The 16,929-nt window shown below is 50.7% G+C and overlaps 6 protein-coding genes across 6 annotated transcripts; 4 read left to right on the forward strand and 2 right to left on the reverse strand.

The window, feature by feature from the left end:
• Window positions 1-252: 252 nt before the first annotated feature.
• On the forward strand, window positions 253-1,718 carry AYO21_06687 (hypothetical protein; the record flags this gene model as incomplete). Its single annotated transcript, XM_022656646.1, has 3 exons — window positions 253-377; window positions 483-711; window positions 765-1,718. The coding sequence occupies 3 exons, from the start codon at window positions 253-255 to the stop codon at window positions 1,716-1,718; spliced, it is 1,308 nt and encodes a 435-aa protein (XP_022511088.1).
• An 877-nt stretch (window positions 1,719-2,595) lies between these two features.
• Window positions 2,596-3,330, forward strand: AYO21_06688 (hypothetical protein; the record flags this gene model as incomplete). Its single annotated transcript, XM_022656647.1, has 1 exon — window positions 2,596-3,330. The coding sequence occupies one exon, from the start codon at window positions 2,596-2,598 to the stop codon at window positions 3,328-3,330; it is 735 nt and encodes a 244-aa protein (XP_022511089.1).
• Window positions 3,331-4,776: 1,446 nt separating this feature from the next.
• On the forward strand, window positions 4,777-8,041 carry AYO21_06689 (hypothetical protein; the record flags this gene model as incomplete). The annotated part of the gene is made up of 10 exons (XM_022656648.1): window positions 4,777-4,845; window positions 5,608-5,640; window positions 5,702-6,024; window positions 6,097-6,334; window positions 6,398-6,698; window positions 6,754-7,004; window positions 7,062-7,198; window positions 7,252-7,497; window positions 7,601-7,670; window positions 7,733-8,041. The coding sequence occupies 10 exons, from the start codon at window positions 4,777-4,779 to the stop codon at window positions 8,039-8,041; spliced, it is 1,977 nt and encodes a 658-aa protein (XP_022511090.1).
• A 755-nt stretch (window positions 8,042-8,796) lies between these two features.
• Window positions 8,797-11,069, forward strand: AYO21_06690 (hypothetical protein; the record flags this gene model as incomplete). The annotated part of the gene is made up of 8 exons (XM_022656649.1): window positions 8,797-9,062; window positions 9,158-9,442; window positions 9,500-9,753; window positions 9,816-9,952; window positions 10,015-10,116; window positions 10,170-10,309; window positions 10,385-10,494; window positions 10,564-11,069. The coding sequence occupies 8 exons, from the start codon at window positions 8,797-8,799 to the stop codon at window positions 11,067-11,069; spliced, it is 1,800 nt and encodes a 599-aa protein (XP_022511091.1).
• Window positions 11,070-11,520: 451 nt separating this feature from the next.
• AYO21_06691 (hypothetical protein) lies at window positions 11,521-13,344 on the reverse strand (the record flags this gene model as incomplete). The annotated part of the gene is made up of 4 exons (XM_022656650.1): window positions 11,521-11,756; window positions 11,815-12,115; window positions 12,188-13,012; window positions 13,069-13,344. 4 exons carry the CDS (start codon window positions 13,342-13,344, stop codon window positions 11,521-11,523), a joined length of 1,638 nt encoding a protein of 545 aa, XP_022511092.1.
• Window positions 13,345-14,147: 803 nt separating this feature from the next.
• On the reverse strand, window positions 14,148-16,472 carry AYO21_06692 (hypothetical protein; the record flags this gene model as incomplete). The annotated part of the gene is made up of 12 exons (XM_022656651.1): window positions 14,148-14,304; window positions 14,363-14,679; window positions 14,732-14,835; window positions 14,896-15,034; window positions 15,080-15,116; window positions 15,168-15,270; window positions 15,324-15,528; window positions 15,588-15,743; window positions 15,795-15,879; window positions 15,955-16,117; window positions 16,173-16,259; window positions 16,322-16,472. The coding sequence occupies 12 exons, from the start codon at window positions 16,470-16,472 to the stop codon at window positions 14,148-14,150; spliced, it is 1,704 nt and encodes a 567-aa protein (XP_022511093.1).
• Between the last annotated feature and the right edge of the window lie 457 nt (window positions 16,473-16,929).

A 16,929-nucleotide genomic window follows, 5' to 3' on the forward strand; every position in this document is an offset into this window, starting at 1 on the left:
ACCGACCTGAGTATGACACATTTTCATAGCATCACAACAGCGCACGGTATCACTGCTTCCAGATCAAATCTCGGCCGGTGTTTCTCAACAACAGTGGCTTCCGACTTTGTTCGATGCCTATAAGTTCTTGTTGTTTTCCAAATCGCGGTGGTGGGCGTCGGTCATCGGTTTGTGTACATTCTTCCCTTTGCAATCTGACCATTCGTTGTATCCTCTTGATAATGCAATAGCTCCGTCTCTCAGTCCATCGTTATGGCTGTTGCAAGATCAATTGTTTTGTTCATCCTTTCTCTGGCTGTCGGCTATACGTGCGCCCAGTTCGACAGCTGGGACGACCTTCCTTCCTGTGCGCAAGAATGCTTCAATGAAGCCCTCATGTCCGTGATCAGCCACTGCGGAACTACAAACAGCGTGTTGTCCATTCGTCTCTGCACCTGCTCCAGTTGCACCTACAGTGACACATTGAGCTCCTGTCTCTCCAGATCTGGCGGCTGTCGAGATCAGGGGCAGTCAAATGAAGTGCTGATGACCAACGACCAGGTCTTTTGCAACATGGTCGTTGACGCAGCTGTTACCTGGGGAGTGCGATCTGCAGAATGGACTGTGGGTGGTGGATTCGGAGCGACGATGTCCACGACCATCAACCCGACCTGCTCAATTGTGGCAGAGACATCTACGCTGTCGGAGATTGAGCCGGCGTCGACGACGTGGGTATGTGATCTTCAAGCTTTGACCATGGAATGACTGTTTCTGACGCAGCAAAGGCGGACATAACTTTCTCGTACCCTGGCTTTACCTCGGACCCCTGTGTCAGTCCCGCATGTACGCCCAAATACTCGACATTTGCGACTGGCGTGGACTCGTCTCCGTGTACTTCGGACATCAGCTCCTCTTCTTACACGCCCTCGATTGCAATCTCAGCCCCTTCCTATCCTCTTCCCTCATTCGCCTCCGGCTCTGATACCTACAGCGCGACGTCTCTTGTGTCCCCCTTGACTGGGACCCAGTCGACGTACACCCAAGTTTCGCTATCCCCAACAACCACGTGTACTTCCGGTGTCTTTGGGAGTGGCTGTCCAGAAGGTCCAGATTGTTCCCATAATACGACAATCACCATCTCTATCACGAGCACATCGTACGTGACGACAACTGTTCACTCGAGCTTCCCTTCCAATAGCCCTGGACACCCTGACACGGATTCTGTGTCTACGTCCGAGCCATGTCAGAGCACGACTACCGATGGGGGCAACGTGACAGGTACCATAGTCATTTCGACGCCTGTGACAAGTGGGCTGCATTCTGGTAGCGGCTTGGGATATCCGACCCCGACCCCGCCCTTGATCACCTTGACATCGGCTGGATCAGCCACCCATAGCAGCAGCAGCAGTGCGTACGGAAACAGCGGCTATGGTAGCAGCATAAGCACTAGCGACACTGGCGCCTCTATTACCATTACAGGTCCTGTAACGCAAAGCCAATCTCCATCTCCACCCCTGACATTCACGTCTCATTCTATCACCAGCTACACTACAAGTACCGGTTTTGGCACCACCATCACGACTCTGACGAGCCGGAGTACAAGTACGGGCACAGGTACAAGCACAAATCTACTTCCAAGTCAGACCGGGGGTGCAGGAGAGCTGGCGTTGCCATTCGAAGGACTGGATATGGTGACGGTTCTGTTTGTGAGTGCATGGATCTGGGTCCTTGGTTTGTGATTAGTTAGGTAGGTAGCTAGGTAGTTCGTGCGGAAGGAGGAGAAGGACGCGATGCGAACGGGGATCTGGAGAAGGGGGAAGGGATGGATCTAGTGTTGGATAGTGAATCGATGGACCCCTCACATGTGGTCACGCCCGTGGATACGTGGTTTGTGCGGTAATCAAGGGTACTTAATTCAATGAACGAACCTATGACCTTTTTATCACACTTGCCCTTCCTCTTCTTTTGGGCACAGCAGTAGCCGTAGCGGTAGCAGTTTTTCTGCTCTTTGGGTTGACGGCCGACGAGTCATTCGGTCCTGTTGATAGAGGATAAGAAGATAAGAAGATCGTAGATATCACAACATTACTGGATGACTTGATGTTTATAATTGTGCCTCATCGTCGACCTTGACCGAGAGAAACCGTGAGTAGACCACTCCTCTCCAGACTGGCGTAAACAACGAACAACGGATATTGATCATGTCCTCTCTCGCCTGGTCTCATGACCCATACTTAGTGTCATGTCTCGTTTTTTTTCTGTCCGAGCGTGGCAGTAGTGGTAGTGACATTGCTACTGACGAGACTCGTGACATGGTCGGCTGGCTCCGTCGCGGACTTTCAGGAGTATTTTTTTTAGATCTTCGTTCTCCGGAGTTTTTAGATCTAGTCAAGTCAAAGTCACGAACGGGAATCCGAATCCGAATTTGCACATGAATATCGAATAGATTCATGCATGCATGCATGTGTACATGTGAACACGAAACACAATCAGCATCTCATCTCGAAATCGGATCCTATCCTGTCTAAACCGTCCACTCTCTTACTGTCCACAGACCGGGAGAAAGAACAGCGGAGAGAGGCATACGAAACAAGGCGTACACCTACCTACTTCGATATGACACTGCTAGCCCGTCTCCTAGCGCGGGCGACGCTTGTCGGCAGCGCCACTGCAGTGCTTCAGCAGGCTGTGGCTGGCGCCCCGTATGTGTATACAAGCTGGACGCAGTTCCCGACCTGCGCGCAGACCTGCTACAGCACCGCGCTCCTCCAGGCTTTCGGGTGCTGCGGCTCCATCCTCTCCGGCGGCGGGAATGGAGACCCTTCACCTTCCTATGCATCTGCTTCGGTCTCTGACACTGTCACTGCCACGACCACCGCCACGACGAATGACAATAATGTGGGTATTATCGACGACGACTCCCCCTCCGCCGTGCTCCGGCGATGTATCTGCACAGACTGCTCGTACCGCACAGCCTTAGCAGCCTGCTTGAGCGGGTCTTGCACGACAGCAGAGGCCTCGGTCGACGACATTTTGGGTCTGAATGATCGCGTGTTCTGCAACGCCAGCGTGGACGCCACCGTGCAGATGTGGGATCGCAATTTGATCTGGGTGGTTGTGGTTGGTGCGCAGGGCGATGAGTCGTCATCGTCATCGTCGTCAGGAACTCCACGGGAAATGGTTTGGACTTGTGCGACGGGGACTTCAAGTGTTACTGAGACGCCCACTGCAGTCACCAGCAGTAGTAGCAGTAGCAGTAGCGCCTCCTCAATGTCTCAGGTTTGTTTCCCCTCTTTGCTCTGCGTCCCTCTCAATCAGATTGAGTTTACCATGCTGATGGGGAGAGAATAGACCACCGTACAAGCCATTCAAACGACGACCATCACGGCAACTCTGACGCTAGACCCCTCTTATCCTAGTCAGGCCACCAATCCAAGCAGTGTTATTACTTTGACAGTTCCGTTGGAGACAGGAAGCGATATCGTCTCAGCTTTGACGTCGACATCTACCACTCTGAGTAGTTCCACGCCAACAACAGCTCCCACGTCCCTGTCGAGCATGACAACGGATTCATCGAGTACGTCGGAAAGAAGCAGCACCGTCACCCTCGTTTCTGTGGCGGCAAGTGGCTGGGCAACTCCACCCTTTCGTTCATTCGGAGCGGGAATTCTTCTCGTGTCGGCTGTGATCATTTGTCTCGTCTATTGACCACACTGCATCCGACGATCGATAAGAACCATGTATCCGAAGGGTCTGCCAAGGTTTGGTTTTCTTGCTTGATCGGGACCAACGCTTCGTCAAACATTATCGGCTCGTCACCATTTGTCCTGAAGAATGCAGACTGTGTGGGGGTTATTTCCCTCCTATGCAGAGCTATCAGACCCCCGGAGTCGTGTTGTGTCGGTTCGTCAGTGCTTGCAGGTCGAAGATATCATCAAGGATGGTATACGTAGATAGGACCTGTACAACTAGACGACATGGAGATGGGGAGTGATTGTTTCAGACAAAGGACGAGATACTTAGTGCAAGTCTTGGATGGCACCTCATATGAATAGTAGAATTAACACTTGCCCATGCCCCACCATTATGTGTCATGCCTTGATCCTATCCTGCTAATAGGTCGTAGTTGGGCAGCAAAACTTCGTTTACCCCTCTAGCATGCCACTTTTGGCTTCTCATTCATCCGACCATGAGGCCAAACGGAAATGGTTCTCACCGACTTGAGAAGGTTTATCTCAATCGCATGGGGACGACAGAACAGATTCAGGTCTCGATGAGTTTCAGACGGAGACAACACGTTCCATAGTCAGTTGGCAGGCCTCCCAGCTGCAGACAAGGGCAGACAAGGTAGACAAGGGAGAGAAAGGCGACAAATGAGCAAGATACCATAACAATATTGGTTGAAGATTGTGGAGAAGCTGTCACGCAGACTAGTGCGTCGAGATTGGCGAACAGAATGAAGGTCGCCTACATCCAGGGTTCAAGACGTCTGCCGCTATCTTGGATAATTGGATAGTCGTGTCAATCTGTACATGTCTCATTGAGCCACACTTTATGGGACATGCTAGACACAATCACGAAAACGTAGGTAGCAGAATCAGACATATTTACGGTTTCTGTGAGGTGCAACTCTACCTCTGAGCATCCTCGCTCAGTTTTGTCAACCGCCGTAGGCTCGTCCATGTACTTGTCTCCTGGCTTGTCTTCACTCTAGTTAACAGCGGACTTGACAGCTATATTCTTCGAGACATGACAAAAGTCACGAAGTGACGACTTTGTGCGGTTCAGCCTCTCAAGATGGCTTTCTATGTCCGCAATCTCTTGGGCGAATTCACGAGCTCCGATGGTGTCATTATTCATTCTGAAGTAGGTCAGGAAACTCTCGTACGCGAGCACGGAGGTGGTGATGTCTGCAATGCCTTTTAATCGGTTCCAGTTTGAACATTTTTGCGGGTATGGACGTCAAGTCCAAAGGCAGCTGACAATATGAGCCCGCCTTCTGAAATACAGGAATACGTAGTATGGGTAGTCAATCCTCTGCCTGGGGGGCTTTCAGCGTATGAGGCGCTCTAATTTATCCACTGCCTGAACCTCTTCTACCCCGGCCTCTGTTGAGACTAGGACTCCGGAGTCGTAACTGATATGCACAGTTGCTTCCAAACGCGGGCGAGTTACTAAATGACGCCTCGATAGTATCTCGTGCGTTGAATGGTTTGGCGAAGCGTCGAGGCTCCGAGGGCGTAGGTATTCGACATTCCCGACTTTTCGTAATCGACAAGTTATTACTGCCCCAACTTTTACATCTTGTTCCCGATCATGCTTGTGAACAACGCCTCGACCGGTAGTCTAACAACCGAAGCAAGTCCAATGAAGTCAGCCGTGCCTCATGGGGCTGTAGCCTTGTAATCAAGGTATCGACTCATGGGATCATCTTGATAGGAAGAACTCGTCCAATGGACCATGAACCAAAATGGTAAAGGGCAGGCTTAGGTAGGCAGGTAGGCAGTGCTTGTTAATGGTGCTAGTCCAAATTGGGGAGTCCCCGGATATCTCTCAATGTCACTCCGCGCTCCTTCACAGGTGGACCCACACCGTAGTCCTCGTAAGTGGACGCTTATGCAACTCCAGACCTATGCACAAACAGACGGGGAGGAGCGTACAGTAAGCATGTAATGACCAAGTGCTCATGAGAGCCTTCCCCATAGCCCTGGGAAGAGCCTAGGGCAAGATCCACATCAAGTTCCAATATGATGGAACTCGCGTCCTTCATCAAACGCTTCACGGTGACAGTGGTCAACTCCGTCGGAACTCAATCTTCATTGACATCGCCATGGGTTCTCTGGACATTGCTGGAGGATGGCCGAAAGGTGCCTTGCCTCCCATTGCGGACATCATTAACAAGCCGGTGGACTCGCCACGGCCCATCAAGGTGATCATGTTTGGCGCCGGGCTGGCTGGTGTCATGGGTGGTATATTGATCCCCAGAGCCATCAGAAACCTGGAATTGGTGATCTATGACAAGAACCCGAGTCTTGGAGGAGTATGGTATGAGAACAAGTAAAGGCGCCAACAAGTTACCACAAACCCCCGGAAAACGGTAAACTGATGATTAGAAAGGTATCCTGGAGTTGCCTGCGACGTTCCCTCCCATGTTTACCAATTCACGTTCGAGAACAACACCCAATGGAGCAGCTATTATGCCCCAGGGCCAGAAATCCTGAGCTACCTCCAACGAACCGCGGACAAGTATGGCGCAACCAAACACATGAAGTTGCAACACAAGATTCTAAAAGCCAAGTGGCACGAGGGTGAGGGAAAGTGGCATGTCGATGTCCAGAACTTGGTGACGGGCGAGGTTAGGATGATTCTGAAACCTTTTTTATTCAACGGCATCCGGTGCTGACGACCATTGCTTTAGACCTTTACAGACAAGTCGGACGCCATTATCACGGGACTAGGCAACCTCAACGTATGGAAACTGCCCGATATCCCAGGGTTACAGTCATTCAAGGGCAAGGTTATGCACTCCGCCGGCTGGGACACGTCGTACGACTACACGGACAAGAAGGTCGCCCTCATCGGCGCAGGCTCGAGTGGGATCCAGATTCTTCCCAGCGTTCTCCCCAAGGTAAAACATGTCGACCATTATATGAAGAGCAGGACCTGGATCACTCCAGGAGGGATTGGCTCGGAAGGGTTGCTCGACAGGGACATGAAACGTGAGTCTTGGAGATTGCGTACATCAAAGTCGGCTCCTCTCTCACACTGTACTAGCTCAAACTCCGGCCGAGGACCTGGAAAAGTTCCGAAATCATCCTGAAGAATATCTCAAGTATCGGCATAAGGTCGAGGAGATCATGAACAAGCCGGTACCAGCTTTCTTTGACGGCACGCCCGCAGCTGCCGCAATCCGCCAGCTTTGTGCCGACCATATGAAGAAGAAACTCGCCAAGAAGCCAGAAATCTACGAGTCTCTATTGCCAGACTTTCCCCCTGGATGCAGGAGATTAACCCCTGGACCTGGAGTAAGTCAATGCCACACATCACGTTGGTTAGACAAGCCCTCATTGATATACTTGTAGTATCTGGAGGCCCTTTGCGAAGACAACGTGGATTTCATTTCCACCAAGATTGAGCGAATCAACGAGACCGGTATCCAAACAGTTGATGGAGTCCAGCGCGATGTTGATTTGATTATCTGCGCAACAGGGTTTGATGAGTCTGTGGCACCGCGATCCCGCATTCAATTCCTCTGGCTGACAATACGTACAGCACTTACAAAGTTCACATTCCCACCTTCGGTCTGGATGGTATCCGGCTGGAAGATGTTTGGGAGGAAGTCCCAGAAGCTTATCTATCCGTCTGCCCTCGTAAGATGCCGAATTACTTCATCATGGGCGGTCCGAATGGTGGCCCTGGCCAAGGTTCGGCTTTGCCCTTCCTGGAGAACGAAATGCGATACATTATCTCTTGCATCGAGAAGATTCAAAGGGAGTACATTAAGTGGATGGTTCCTAAGTCAGTATCATTCCTATGTTACTTGGCACAATACACGCCTTTTCTCTACACTCCTGGAGTGAAGACACAGTACTGACATATGTCTTCCTTGCTCAACTTCTAGGGATTCCGCCGTGAAAAGCTTTGGCAAGCTCGTCGACAAATACTTCAAGCCCACGGTGTTTGCTGTACCTGTTAGTCACTACTCGACCGCAGTCTGCAGTTGATTGGGGACTCTTTTGCTAACTGCTGAAAGTGTAACGCCTGGTGGAAAAACAAGAGAGATCCACATGGGCGTCTTCTCCCATTGTGGCCAGGTACTTCGACCCATGGGTCTTACGTCTTCAAGCATCCTCGGTGGGAAGATTTCGAATATAAGCTGCGAGACGAGACTGACGATAATCCACTGGCTTGGATCGGAAACGGGTTCACTGAGAAACAAGTGAATGGAGAATTCACGTCAGGCTATCTCGACGAAGCATATGTTCCGGTGGAAATCCCATGGGAGAACAAGGCATCTGTCGAGATGAATGGACACTCTCAAACGAATGGTGTTAGCGTATAAGGCCGTGGCATGATATACCCTGCAAAAATATGAAGCACCGAATCTTGACGGGACATAAGAGGTCACACATACACGTCATGTGTACATTGCAACACCGTGGTCTTGGATTACGACGAGATACTACCACGTTGAGCAGATAGATTAAATTGGGAAGATAAAGGGCCGAAAGGCCGGTACAAAGTAGAACCAATGGATATTTGTGCACTCAGTACGGCTTTTTCACAGTAAGAATAGTGAACTACGTACCAATGTACCTTGCTCCTCGGACAGACTCGGCCAAAGATGAATCTGTCGATCGTCCACGACTGCTGTATGCTGAGAGATATGCTTGGAACGACAGTCCTGTCTATCCCTACCGGACACCCATGGAATTGGTAATGCTGTTTTGCTTATGACTCATACAAACTTCCGTTTTTTTGCAAGAGGTCTTACAATATAACCAAGGAGAGTGCTGGCTGCCGTCAAAGACCACAGACCCACAAAACATTACTGTACGTACGATTATGAATTCAACGACCCACCCCAGACCTGCTGGTCCGTAAGTAAGTGACCGCTTGCTTCGGCGGTCAACTTTCAAGGCCTGGAGTTCAAGCAGGGCCTATCTAAACGGAATGGCGGCTCGACCTGATCATCTGCTTGCGTATCCGTTGACTGAATGCGCGTCTCTGCAGTTGGCCATATAGGATTCAATTGGGGACATTTGCATTGAAGGTATGCAAGATAAACCCGAAGAGTCCGGAGAAGCTCAAACGAAGATGGCGCTCTCTCAAGAAAATGGAGTTGGTCCAACCTCGAACGGTGAACTACTTTATAATGAGAAAGGCTGGCTCATACGAAATGCACGAGGATACGAAACGAACGAAGAACATTTCGGAACAAAAAGGCAGATTCGAGTCATCCATCTTGGTGCCGGCGTGTCGGGGATTTGCTTTTCCAAATTTGCCCAAGATCGATCAGAGAACGTCGTCCTGCAGATCTATGAAAAGGATACCGATGTAGGAGGAACATGGCTCGAAAATCGGTAGGTTTTGGTCCTGCGTCAGCGCCTCTCGTTAGGGGAGTCGGTGGAATCTTGGGAAAAGGCCTGAACCTGACGTCTGAAATCACGATACCCAGATACCCAGGCTGCGCCTGCGACATTCCATCGGCAGCATATCAATTCACCTGGGAACCCAACCCTTTTTGGCCCGAGTACTACTCGGAGTCGAAGCACATCTGGCAGTATCTCAAAGACATCGTGGACAAGTACGGTCTCATGAAGTATATCAAACTGCAGCACACGATAACAGGGGCATATTGGAACGCGCAGCAAGGACTTTGGGAGGTTGGTGTACAAAGGCCTGACGGAACCACATTTGTCGACACCTGTAATGTCTTTGTCAATGGCGGTGGAGGGCTAAAGTACGTTATGACCTAAAGTCCGATCGATAATGCTGACCTGATATCAACGTGCACCAGTAACTGGAAATGGCCTGATATTGAAGGCATTCATTCGTTCAAGGGAAGTCTTACTCACAGTGCTCACTACGACGAGAGTCTCGATCTCCGAGGGAAAAAAGTGGCAGTGATTGGGATTGGAAGTAGTGGCATCCAGATAATCTCAAAGATACAGCCACAAGTAAAACAGCTGTATTGTTGGATCAGATCCCCTACCTGGGTCACGCCTGGATTTGCACAAAGGTTTGCCGGCCCTACTGGGGGCAATTTCAAGTGTGCGTATATCATGCATGATTCAAAGCCAAAGTCGCCGTATGATACTAACAGATATTTCTAGATACTACTGCCCAGAAAGAAAAGTTCGCCAAGGATCCTAAACTCTTTCTCAAATACTGCAAGATGATTGAGTCTGAGCTCAATGTCCGCTTCAAGTTCATCCTAAATAACACCCCGGAGTCAAAGACAGCCAGGAGGGTAAGAGCATTAGCAGAACCCAGAAAAAGGGGAGATCATTAACGCTGACCCTGTCCAATCAGTTTGCCGAAGAAGCCATGAGAAAACGGCTACAAGGGGCTCCCCCCGAGGTCATTGAGGCCATCATCCCCAAGACATTCAATGTTGGGTGCCGGCGTCCAACGGTGAGGCTTACCACGAGAAAGCTGTTCTATGAACTCTAATTCTCTTTGTACAGCCCGGTGAAGGGTTCCTTGAAGCGCTCACCAAGGAGAACGTCAAAGTGTACACGAAGCAAGTACAGCAGGTCAATGCCACGGGCTTCATTGATTGTGAAGGCAATCAGGTCGACGTAGATGTCATCATCTGTGCCACCGGGTAGGTCAACTCAGCCCCGGCAGTGTGGGCCTCAAGACTGGACGAATACTGATATTCTGCGCCCTCTGATGACAGATTCAACACCAGCTTCATTCCTCGCTTCCCGGTGGAGGCAAATGGCCACAGCATAGCCAAGCTCTGGGAGAAGGTGCCCGAGTCATACATTGGTCTCGGAGTCCCGCATAGTAAGTTATTTCAGCAGGTTCCAGATGTCGTCCTGATATCGCAAGCTAATCACACCGCTCTCTCTCTAGTACCAAACTATTTCATGATGGGCGGTCCCAACGGACCATCCGGACACGGATCACTTTTCCCCATTCTCGAAATCCTCGCGTCAAACGTGCTCCAATGCATAGACAAGATGCAGCGGGATCGAATTGAAAGCATCACCCCCAAGACGGAAGTTGTGCGGGAATTCAAAGAGCACGCGGACCTATATCTTCAGAGAACTGCGTGGACAGGACCTTGTTCCAGCGTCTTCAAGCAAGGCCGAGTCCACGGCCCGCTTTCGATGTTTCCAGGCTCAAGACTTACGTATTTGGAGCTGCTCTCGACTCCACGATTCGAAGATTACGATATCGTCTACTGCAATAAACTGAACCGGTGGCAGTTCCTGGGTGACGGCTTTGCTGTTCGCGAGTTCGATGGCCGAGACTTGTCGTATTACATGGGTCTGGTGGACGGAGAAGATCGTCAGATCGATCTCGAAGGGTCCTTGGAGGCAGAATTGGAGGATTTGATTCACCAGAGCCGAGTGTGAGACAACGTACAGAGAACGGTTCAACAAAGCTTTGGCAAGATGATGGCCTTTTTTTGATGTAGGCGGCGAGGTGTTGACTAGACGTAGCATTCCCAAGATTGTCTGACAGAGCATCCTCAACTCCTCTGCGATCCTAGCTTTCCATCATAGGTATATGGACATACAGTGTCCTAGCCCCCACTACGACTCCGTTAAACGTCTCAAGAGAGAACACCTTACTTTCACTGTTTAACCCTGTGGTCACCAGTAAACCAAGGCATGGAAGCCATCAGTGCAATAACACAAGCGCTCGTTCATGCCTAGACGCACAAGGTCATATTTAACTTCAGTCACTCCTTTATATATATATCAATATAACTCTAGTTCGCTCTCCCTTTATCCATCACCATCATAGAGAACAGGGAGAATCCTGCAGAAATTGAGGCTCAGGGAATGTAATCTTGGTGCAGGGTCAGCGTTGTTGTTCCAGAGCTTTTGCAACAACCTCCACCATGTCCAAGACCATTTCCTCTTCTAAACGCCTCCCCACGATCTGCAGTGAGACAGGGGCACCGTGGTAGATGTCCGGGTCATACTCTGCTTGGACCTTGGCGTCCAGTTCGTTGAGACATTGGAAATCGGACAGATCCCGAGCCTTGTCCAGATCTCTGTCGGCTGTCGTCACTGGAAATGTGCAAGCTGGAAGATCTGCGGACAGTTAGTGCTACACCGCCGTCAAGGCTTGGAGTATATATTCAGTCCATACCTAGTAAGTTCCAGACAGCCGTATATCCGACGTAGAACCTCTCCTGCGTAGCACTCAGCCGTGCCGCAGCAAAGGGGGAAACGGCTTGAATGACGCAGTCGATCGAAGCCATGCGGTCGAGGTACAACTTTTGCAACTCTCCCTTTTTCAAATTGTTGGAGCCCACGGCCATAACCTGCACTGTTTTGCGCTCGGGCGAGGCTTTGAAACTGCTCATGGAAGGAAGCAACGGCTCATCCCATTCCTCGAGCATATCAGCCACTGTTGTGCCACTCAGTGTGGACAGCCCCAGTTGGAGAGTCTTATATCATCCATCAGCCAGACCGACGTGAGGAAACAAGGAAGGGTTGTAGAGGGAACGAGTCAAACTCACTCTGAGAATCTCGCCGTGATCATCCACGGGCCAGTCGACTATTTCATGTCCTTGAGCCTCCAAGACTGTTTTAACCAAACCCAGAGCCCTTTCGACAGGGGGGTGACAATGGACAACACCATCATGTGTCCCAATCAACCCAAACCGAAGCTTCGTTCCCTGTTGCAGCACATTTCCTTTCCACGGCATCGGAAGACATTTCGGATCTTTTCGCCAGGGCGCCGTAGCCGGAGATAAAATTGTCTCACAAAAAAGCCGCAGAGAGTCGAGTTCTCTGGCCATGGGACCGCTCACAGCAGGGACAAATTCCTGTCCAGGGATCCCGCTCATGCCTCCCCATGACGGAAATCGACCGACGGAGGGCTTGAGTCCATACAAATGACACCAGGCTGCGGGTGTGCGGATGCTACCACCCAAGTCAGTCCCGACCCCAAGCGGCGAGCCGTGGAACGCGATCAACGCCGCTTCCCCTCCACTGGATCCTCCAGGACTGAGGCGTTTCTGGAGCGGGTTGCGACACTCGCCCCAGATGCAGTTCGTCGTCTCTGTCATGAGCATGCTTGTGGGGACGTTGGTTTTTGCGTAGAGGACAGCGCCCAGCTCGCGGAGCATCAATACCAGAACCGTATCGTCACTCTGAGGTTTGTTTGCCAGGGCGGCCAGTCCGATGGAAGCTGGGTAAGGTGCAATGATGAAGCAATCTTTCAGAGAAATTGGAAGGCCATGGAGAGGGCCAACCGTGCGTCCGGTCAGCTCCAGGTGCTCGTCTAGACCCCTCGCCCGCTCAAGGGCTTCTTCGAAGAGGACTTCTGTCAAGCAGTTCGTCTATGACCTCAATTACCAGCTGAAAAGACTCTGTTGCGGGAAGATTGGCCTCCTACCAGTTTCTGAGCGAGCGCAGCTGCTTTGCAAAATGCCTGCGTCACCGCTAGGGAAGTCCATTTCCTCTGCGCAACGTTGGCCAGAATATCCCTAGCCGATGTCTGAATGATTTGAAGCTCTGCTGGAGTATAATATCCCGAGTTCAGGGAGTATTCAGTCAGATTCGATGGCAGTTTTGACTCATCCCACTCTGGAGGCTGATAAACAGCCGCGATAGCATCGTTCCTTCGCTTGCAAGCCTTCTTTGCGGCCTCCAAATACCTTGGAGGAGTCATCACGATTGGTATGTTGCAGAAGAGAGTTCGACCAAGTCGATATCCAGATTCACTGCGGACCTCATCGCGAGCTTTTCTGTGCACAAAAGCCCTCGAGGTGCCTAATGGACATATGCCCCGCCCTCTGTCAAGCCTGCGGCCCGGTATTCAAGCTAAGAAGAGTTGTTTCTATCTGCGTGGCAGCTTGGTCAAGCCGAAGTGACTAAGCTACCGATTACCATGATATGCCCACGTTTGGCACGCCGTAGATCCTGGTTGACAGTCACGCAATCGGTACCCGCTGACGCACTGTTTAACAGTGTCAAGAGTGGAATAATGGATACTTCGATGGGCTTCTCACCGAGAAAGATATTCCTGACGCTCAGTGTACATTCTTTCATCGACGTTGAAGCATGAGCTCGGTACCATTCCTCTCAGTATTTGAAATAATACGTCTGTGCTAGGATACTTGGATCGGTTTTGTGGTAACCAACATATGGCGAGCAGCTGTAACTCACATTGGCGCATCTCACAAAGAAACCTGGGAATATATTGAAGAGAGACTATTTAACGCCTCTCTCCGGGAAACTTTCTTATTGTAGTCATAGATGTTTCCCCCTAAGTGTGGCCTCATTCAGTCACTTTTTCTAGGCATGCTATCCTCAATTGGCGAATTTTGTGCCTCTAGAGCTTCCCAAAGAACCGTGATACTCGACTTCAATGCTCAAGAAGTTTTCGATCATCCACCGAGTCAACTCGGTTGCTGTGCATATTCGACCTGCAGCTGGCAATATCACAATCCATGTGGCCTGCAGACTCAACATTCATTCTTGCTTTACCATGGGCCCCTTGTCGGCGGTCCAGTTCTTTAGAAAGAACTCCTCCGTGTAGTTGCCTTCCTCATCCAAGCTCTCCTGAGCCTTCTTCCATATATCTTGGATCTTCTGGGCTTTCTCCTGACTGCGAGGCTTGATAATGCAACTGTTTAATATCAGCAACCAGACATATAAATCTATTTTCGCCAGGGCGCGGAACTGACTCGAACGGTGCTGGCCCTGCGACTAGGCCAGGTTCAAATGCATCTCTGTCGATTGGGATCGGCTTTCCGCTCGCATCCAACTTTGGATGAAACTCGAAGGCCCAGAGGAGTCGACACATTGCGATGAAGACAGTTCTTTCCGCCACATGCGAGCCAGGGCAGATGCGCCGACCTGCACCGAATGTGACATGCGGCCTCTTGCTGTAGTCGTTGATGACGCTGAATCCTTCGATTGCTGTGCCTGATTCTTCGAACCGCAAAGGGTCAAACTCTCGCGGATTCGGAAATCGCTCGGGGTTGTTATTGACTGTCCAGACCTGGGCACTTGTTCAGCAAGACACAGACTTATGGGCCAACGGGTCGACCTACGCAGTTGACTACTCCAGCACCTGCAGGAAGACGATATCCCATGTAGTAGTCATCCTTGGTCAACATGTGCGGCATAGGTCCTCCCGTCAAAGTTGTCGGTGCCCCTAATGTTTCAAGTCAGCTGCCTCAATGATTCGAATTAGTCTGGCACGTTGACGACGTACATCGCAGTGTCTCTTCCATGCACCCTCGCATATATGGGAGCTCCAGTCGGTCTTCCCATCCTGGAAGCTTGTCGGCGCCGATCTTGGTATCAATCTCGCGGCTTGCGCGTTCTTGGACGTCGGGGTAAAGGACCATGGCCTGTTAGTGATTAGGTGCTGTCACTCAAGGCCACTTCCGTCCTACCTTGATAAAGCTCAACAGTGAGTTTGATTGCGTGTCGCTAGGCGCAAGTCAGTCTGTGGAAAGCTCATGGAACAGCTTATTCACTTACGTGGCTGCCATCCAGGCGTCACCAGCATTGGCTGCAATTTCCCTGGGGCTAAGCTCTCCTTTGGGACTACCACCACTCTGGGTGAGCATGTCTCGAGTGAAACCTGTGAAGCACGTTAGCTTCTAAAGTGAGGGTCAACTGCAGTCTTTGGCCAACTTGGGAAGAATTTTCCGTCCGCGATTTGTTGTTTCGCAGTTGCCACCATCTGGTCCCAGAGGTTGTACTGGCCCCTCCACATATCTTCTATTTCAGCTTTGACGGAGCTAAAACGTTCCGGAATATGGTGAACAATATATCTAGTGATACCAAAGAAATCGAACAATTGATAGTGTTTGCTGGCCTGGAGTGATCGGTGGAAAAGCTACATCATGTGTGAGATTATCATGAACTATTGTTCAACTATTGGGACTGGATACTCACTTCCATCAGCGCTTTCATGAGAGGGGACTCGAATGAGTCAATCCTCCTACCGAAGGCAATCGTGCAGCCGATACTGATAGTGAATCGCTCGAAATGCTTTCGGAAGCCTGAGGGGTTCTCGAGAATGTCGAAAAGAAGCTTCGAAGTCTCGAATGACTTTAAACAGTCGGCAACTTTTCCATCAGGAGCATATCATAGACCACTGACCTGGTATGGGAGATAGTTGTTGGATAATTTGGCATTGAGTCTGACATGGTAGATCTTCCGCTGTCGTCTCCAGCCATCGTCGTTCCTTGAACAGCCCGGGAAAACGTAAGCGTCTGACACGTTCTTCCATGGTCACGGGGGGGCTCGCTATCGAACTTACGGTCTAAGAGCAATGTTATTTCCGCCTCCACAATGGCTGAAGAAGGTAGGCCACCGACTCGAGTAGATGGCGCCGCGCTTTTCGAGCAGATCTGACACTGCCGTAGCCGTTCCCAGTAAAATCAATGGGCGACCACCCATCTGAACCGAGACGACGGGACCATCTGCGGGTGTCTGTCAGTATCGCAAGCATCCAGTGATTGGAACGTGATGACCTACATTCTTTGATCCACTTGTCGTACTGGATGTGAATCCCAGTCTTGGGAAAAACGTGTAGGTTCCCAACCACAGGCAGGGTTGGAGGTCCTGCGTACGAATGCACAAATCAATTCTACCAGCCTCATTTTGCTCATCTCAGGACTCCAAACCTGGCGGATAGTCTTTTGGGCGCATGCCATATCTCAACAACTTCCACAGAAGCAGCAGGATGCCAAAGCATAGAAGGCCCCATCGGACGAACGTTGGGTCGACCATGTTCAGCCACCCGGACGGGGAGGTCGAGGAGTCGACTTGGGACATCATAGGCAAGGAAGCAAGCAATACCTCAACTGCTGTGAGGGAGGCAAAAGGTTTTGAATATAGTGGCCCTCCTCTCAGAAGACAATTTACAATACCGTAGCAGACAGTCAGAGCGCCATGATTCTGCAATATTTCTAGCACTGGCAGGCTACAGATACTCTGGGTGCCAGGTGGTCCACCGCAGGTCGCAAAATACGACTCTTACCACGGCCACGGCTGAGGATCTTCCATGGCTTGCGCTTACTGTACGATCGATTATGCAGCGAATGGTTATACATTGCTCCACCAATTTTGAGAGGGCGAGCAGCTTCCCTGCAGGCGACCCCAGACGCTTCTTAGAATAGTGCAACTGCTCAATTATTCATCGCAACTCGTCGACATGCATTATTTGTGTACATTGTCCGCGAGAAGGACGGAATGTCGAAAACACTATACCAGATTATAAAGCCATCGCGCT

The sequence above is a fragment of the Fonsecaea monophora genome (genome assembly GCF_001642475.1).
Source record: "Fonsecaea monophora strain CBS 269.37 chromosome Unknown Scaff47, whole genome shotgun sequence".
NCBI classification, from domain to species: Eukaryota; Fungi; Ascomycota; class Eurotiomycetes; order Chaetothyriales; family Herpotrichiellaceae; genus Fonsecaea; species Fonsecaea monophora.